Here is a 6,412-nt window from a genome sequence, read left to right as displayed (position 1 = left end):
CGCATAGGTTGAAGAGTCCAAAATTATATAAAAAGTAGTAAGAGAGCCACATCCCTTTATCAATGAGTCCAAAATGGTATTTTGTTGTATTTTCAGTAGTGGAAAAAGAAAGTCAACATGTTTCGGGGTTCATCACGGCTACAAAGCAAGTCAAAGAACATAAAAGCTAATACGTTATAATGAAATATGTCATGTGAAAGGCTCTATCATAAATACATATTTAAATATTCATTAATGATATAATCTTTTACAATACATATTTATTATGCACTGTAGCCCCGATAAAGGGGGGGCATTCAAATCCCCGAAATGCGTTGGCTTTCTTATTCTACTGAATATACAATAAAACTTGCTAATCTATGAGTGTGGCCCTTTTACTACTTCTTATATAGTTAGATTTTAACTACAGTCTCTTTTCCCCTAACTACCTGTCCCAGTGACAGGGAATCAGAGAGACAGGAAGTGACGTGGAGTCCTCCAATATGCAACAAAAGCATTTTTTTTTTTACTGTGCAATTCCAGTCCCTATGACCCCTTTTCTCCTAATTTCTCATCCTGACAGGTTCACTTTAATGGGCACTGGGTACTTGTTCACTATTGAACCAAACTAGAATGTTGCTTTCCTTTACACACAGAAGCAACAACCAAAAAACAAAAGCAGAAACGCATGAAAAGATGTTCAATTTTCTTATTAAATAAAGAGGTTTTTTTTTCCTGGAGTTCTCCTTTAACAGTCTTGTTTTTTTTATATACTTCTGCTGGTCTTAAAATACCTGTTAAAAAAAAATGACCTGAAGTTTTCTAATTTTTTCTTTAAGTAATTCTGTCTCTCAGGAGCGATCTGCCTCCCCATATTCATTAGGGTCCGCAATTATTTTTGGCAGATGGCGTATTGCGTTTTGACATACCACATCTGCTCTTTCAGCCTGATTGCTGTTTATTTAATGCCTGCACATATAAAATATTACTTTTCTCTGAGCCGGTTAAAGATGCCTGAGGATCCCGCATAACGAGAAAAGTGACTAGTTGTGAGGAGCGGAAATTCACAGGGGCCTATTTATCACGTACCCGCAGTATGCTTAGCATGCTGACAGCCATGTTGTGTGGGGAAGCGGCATTCAAACCAAAGTTCTGCACTCCACAGAAGACATTTTTTTTCTATAAGTGGAAAGAAAGCGCTGGACCCGTGTGGGTATTCTCTTGCTGCTTCTCATCCAACGGTAGTTAAGTGCTGTGAGTATGGGTGATCTGGCTAGCGCAATCCACAGTATCCTTGACTCGACAGTGAACTCAGCAGATGTAGGCACACCAATTAAAATAGTCCAGATACAACTTTATTCCATTAGGGTCATGGGACATTCACTGCGTTACGGGGGTCCTAAACACACCCCTTTAGCCCTGATGAAGGAGGAGTGTTTTGAACCCCCTGAAACGGGTTGCCTACTGTCATTGGATGTCCCCTGACCCTCATGGAATAAAGTTGTATCTGGACTATTTTAATTGGTGTGGCGCTTCAATTACTGCATCTACTGTGTTCACTGTCAAGCTAAGGATTCTCTGGGTATCCTTTGGATTGCAGAAGCTGCCTACCCGTTGTCCAGATCTACTATTTTTCAATACCATCCACTGATGATTGCTAATAAGTTCATAATAGTGGATCACATAAAGCTGTATATGGAGGCTGTACCTCAGTTGGGTATAATAGGATGACCTGTATGTTTTTGCTCACAATCTGTATATTAAGAATAATATCTTGATCTCTGATTGGGCGAGAAAAGAGATTATCCCTGAAAGCTAACAAAAATAATAATAATATCAAATGTCCCTGGAACAGAAGAGCTTTTATACTCACCTGTGTCTGCTACCTTCCTTTTGTTTATTTGCTGCAGCCTCCATGAGACTCTACTACATTTCAATGACTATTGGAAGCCTTTGCCCCCCACCTCACCCTGTGGTTCAATCCCCCAACCCCTGTGTCAGTGCTATGTGCATTGTGGCTGAAGGATGGAACCATGACACTCAGCAGAGGGGGAAAGGCATCAGATACTCCTGGAAGTGCCGAATGCCAAAGAGTCTTATGGAGTTTGCAGCGCCAAAACGGAGGGAAGGTATGAGTCACGGCTGCCAGAGAGACGAGTATACTACCTCTTCTATTGAAGGGACCTTTTATCTGGATTCTTTTGTACCCTGGCCTGGTCACGTCAAAGGAAAATTACAGAAATGTTTTACATTTACAGGTCCCCAAGTGATGAAATTCCATTATTATCTAACTGTTGGGCCAACTACAAAACCAAACCACTGTGTTACCCGACCCTATGGATTCTTTAACCTAAACAACTAGGTCATCCAGATACAAGAGAATGGCACCCTGTGGGACAAGGAGAAGAGCCAAACTACTGCAAGAAAAAACTAGTCATTGAACAAAAATATACGTTTTTGTGAAGAGATGGTGTGTAATTACTAACAAGTAAAACAAAATGTATCATTATTGCTAATTCAACACTGTAAGGAGACCAATCGAAAAGATTGGGATAGGCATAGGTCTTTCAGAAACATCAGTCAACATAAGCATCCATAACAATTATTTAGGCATTGAAGTATATCTAAAGCTCAACATTTTTAGTTGTTAATGTAGTGCTGAGGGGTTAAAATTTCTCTCAGGTCATTGCTGTCTCTTCCCCCTTGGAGAGATTCAGTCTGTTTGTCCCGTTGACTACTGTCACCAGGGCTGAAAGTAGGGAGAATACAAATTTTAAGGCTTTCACGAGAAAACAGGTCTAGTGAGGACAATTGTTCCAGTGACAAATGTCAAAGAGGGTTTTCCTGACTTCCTAAATTTTGGCTTTAGATATACTTTAATCAGCAGCAGCAGGTTACAGGTTGGACAGTAAGTATTAACCTTACCTCAGGATACGACCACTCTGGGGAGTAATCTGTTACCAGGAACAGCCGTCCGCTCTGCTGCAGCATTCCCAGCGTGCTTTGTGCTGCTGCTGACACCACCTCTGCAACGTGCATGTATGCCATAGTAGTGGCTGCCGTTTCAGAGCTGCCCAGCTGCATACCGGCCTGTTGAGGGCTACAACAAGGTATGCACATTTCAGCCTGAGAGTATGCGGGTCGATTCCCATCTTCACCCTGCTGCAACACGTTGCTGTCTCCTGCTACCAGCTGGTGCCCATAAATGGTGTTACTCCCTCCTTCCACAGATATAAAGTCATTGATAAGGTCAGAGAATTGGTTGCTGAAGGAGATATCAAAGTGATCTAAGTTGAGCTCCATGTTGGAGTTGCTCAACGCCTGGTGAGCCACTGGATAGAGTCCTTGCACCATGTTTCCCTGCAGAATTGGGAGATTGTTGCCATTTCTCATTGTGGCAGAGTTTTCTGACTGCATATAGTGTTCAGCATTGCAGGCTTGGAGGTCTCCAGGCTTGAGGAGGTTCTCATTCCCTTCAGGGTGCTGCGATGTCTCCATCGAAATCTCTTCGGAATTCATCGACTGGAAGTTGGCCTGGAATTGCATGAGCTGGAGAGAAGAGGTGGACTCTATTCTAGCGTGGTCGATGTTGCCATTGCAGTTGGCAGGCGCTTGACTAGACGCTTCAGTCTTAATGCTGGCCAAACCCAACGTGTTTACGTACGTGTTTGAGTCGTTTAGGTTGTTGTGGTTGTTTTGCTCCATAGGGATCGGCTTGCTGGCATCTTGTAAAAAGAAGCTAGGGGAAGGGGTCTGGTGGACGTGGGGACTCTGCACCGTCTGGTTGAAGCTTGTTGAATAATCCTTGTTGGAATCAATTGCACTGAAATCCATCTGCTCCAGGGTGGTGCTAGGGCTCAGTCCACCGCCGGATGGAAGTAAACCAGAGCCAGGAGTGAGGGTTAGTGTATTTGATGACGTTGATGGAAAGGTCTCCTTTGCTAGCTGCTGCTCGAATGAGGTGTCCTCTGTTTTTATCTCCTTAACTAAAGTTGCATTGAAAGAGTAACTACGTTCTGTGCTGGATGACCTTCGCATATTCGTGCTAATGTTGTCTTCTTTAAGACTGCTTCCACCGTACGTCTGCCCTTGTTTTGGGTTGTTGAGAAAACAGTCTGGGTCAAAATTCATTGTGGTTTCGGGCATCTTTCGGCTGTCAAGGGTGGTAGACAGCACAAGCTCTTCCGAGACATTGGCAGACAACATTGATAAGCTATCCGAGCTCCCTGTAGTAGGGAAGGCAAACTTGTGACCATCTGAACTTACTGCAAGTACAAGTCCCTGGGTGGTGGTATCTGAGGACAAGAGGTGTTGACTGGCACCGGTGTTGGGTGACATTGTGTATACTGCTTCGTTGGTGACCTCAGACATAAACACAGTGGCATTCTGGGAGAGGCTTCCCATTACTGAGGCAACGGCCATGCTAGAGACACCAGTGACAGCGGGACTGTCGGCCATGTCTGGGTCACTATTCAGACCACTGCTGATGGATACGGGGGAGTTCTGGGTCGTGTCGGGAACCTCCACCTGATTGGTTGATGAAACCTCTGTACTGTTTTGATGGAGCAGCACCGGCTTGGCCATCTTTCCGTTCCTCTTCTCCCGGCTGGAGGATTTACCATGACTGTGCTCGTTCTTGCCTTCTGAAACATCATTGTTCTGTACCTCTGAATGAGCGCTGTAGCCTCCCGTCCTTGGCTCGACCTTTGGTGAGATGATGCGATGTTTGGCACTGTTACACTTGTGGTGCACACTGCTACCTGCACCTACAACAGACAACAGGAGACTATGTTAATAAAGGAGCAGAAGACCGGCATCTTAGCTTGCATGTGCAAGAAAGTGTCACTAAACAGAACAATCATTCAAGAGCATGGTTTGAGGTAGGTGTGGATGAGGGTGGGCAGGTGGTAATGTCTTGACACATATGTCAATGATATCATCACATACAATATACTCTACTTGAGGTTTCTGTAAAGTTGTGGATAGATTTAGAAAGGGTTAGACCCTCTGTCAAGTTTTATTGCTGTCTATGTCTCCAGGAGATTCATCCTCTCTGACAATGGTCAGCTGGACAGAGGGGAAATCTAAAATGTTAGAAGCGTTTTCCCCAAAGCAAGAGCTGCGGGTAAATATTCCAATGGGGACACCTGTTCTGGTGCCGACTCCCCAAGATGGAAATTCCTCCTACTTTGGATACATTTCCTCTCATTTCCTGTGTTGTAAAAGAAAGAAAGGCAACACTGATAGCAAGAAATAACCTTATAGGGGTTATAATACTGCCTCAATTTTGTCAACACATGCACATTATTTTAATGAAATGCATGACTTTGGCTACTCAGACATGAGATGGTCATCGCCCAATCTGGCCAATATCAATTACATAGATTTTAATTTGTTTTTAAAACATTGTCAAAATTACAGGTGACAATATCTGAAACATCTTAAAAAAGTGGGAGATATTTTCCTTCCAAAAAATCAGGTCCCATAATTTCTGGTGGGGTATTGAAGGTTTTATATATATATACATGTCAGTGACCAAGTTTGTGTTGCTTAACTGCAGTATAGAAAAGTCAGGTCACTGACCCAGCTGGATCAAAAATCATGTGTCAGATGAGACAGTTCCCACCTGATTCCTCATTATTAGACATCATTTTAAAGTGAAAGTCTGCATTTTGAATGGTGGCAACAGGTTCATTTTACACCATCATTTAGTGAAATGTCATCTAGCAGCCGTTCTGCCTTCATATTTAGGGTGCTAAGCTGTTGTCTGTGAACCATCTCAGCTCTGTTTGCACAGATTTCCTTTCTCTCTTCTATCCATGCGAAAAAAAAAAAAGCCTATGAATTTTTGATTTTTCTTGCGCTAATTGTTTTCCTCTTTCTTCACAGAAAAAGAGATAGGAACCTTAATTATTCTATAATGACCTAAAAGGAAAAGAAGTTAATCCTTTTCTGCTAATGGTTGGTTGTAATTACTTGTGTCAAAAGCTGGGATAGTTGCGGAAGCTTGGGAACGAAACAATATATGGAGACGCCTATTCATCAAATGCATGTGAGCGGCTGCTAGTTCAGGCGTGTTTAAAGCGGTGCTGCAGTTTAAATCTATTTTTAAGGAGAGGTGTGGGCGAGGCGCTGGGGTTGGATCCCCCATTGGTTGAAAACAAGATCCTTAATGGAGCCAAGTGGCATTGGTTAGGTCAATGTGGACCCCCTCACCCCAAAAAGGACAGTCTGAATCTATTTTAAGGGAGAGGTGGAGCCAAGAGGCATAGGTCCGGTAATTTGGGAAAATGTGGACCCCCCACCCCAAAAGGACAGGGGTCACCCAAAATTGAGTAATGTGTAGAGTTGAACCTCCTGCTCTGCTGCTTGCACTTCCCCAGGTGTTACCATGGGCGGTGCATGGGGGGGGGGGGGGGGCGGTGGGTCCGAG

General features: G+C 43.5%; 1 protein-coding gene across 2 annotated transcripts in view; it reads right to left on the bottom strand.

The window, feature by feature from the left end:
• CAMTA1 (calmodulin binding transcription activator 1) overlaps positions 1-6,412 on the bottom strand; it is a 1,254,390-nt gene that overhangs the window by 151,052 nt on the left and 1,096,926 nt on the right. For both annotated transcript variants that reach the window (XM_018552416.1, XM_018552423.1), the window contains exon 8: positions 2,905-4,745. In XM_018552416.1, coding sequence (XP_018407918.1) covers positions 2,905-4,745 — 1,841 coding nt within the window. The remainder of the gene's footprint in view (positions 1-2,904; positions 4,746-6,412) is intronic.

The sequence above is a fragment of the Nanorana parkeri genome, unplaced genomic scaffold, assembly GCF_000935625.1.
Source record: "Nanorana parkeri isolate BGI_ZX_2015 unplaced genomic scaffold, ASM93562v1 scaffold5, whole genome shotgun sequence".
Lineage (NCBI taxonomy): Eukaryota > Metazoa > Chordata > Amphibia > Anura > Dicroglossidae > Nanorana > Nanorana parkeri.
Note: the sequence above shows the minus strand (reverse complement) of the source record. Positions and strands in the feature narration are given on the sequence as shown.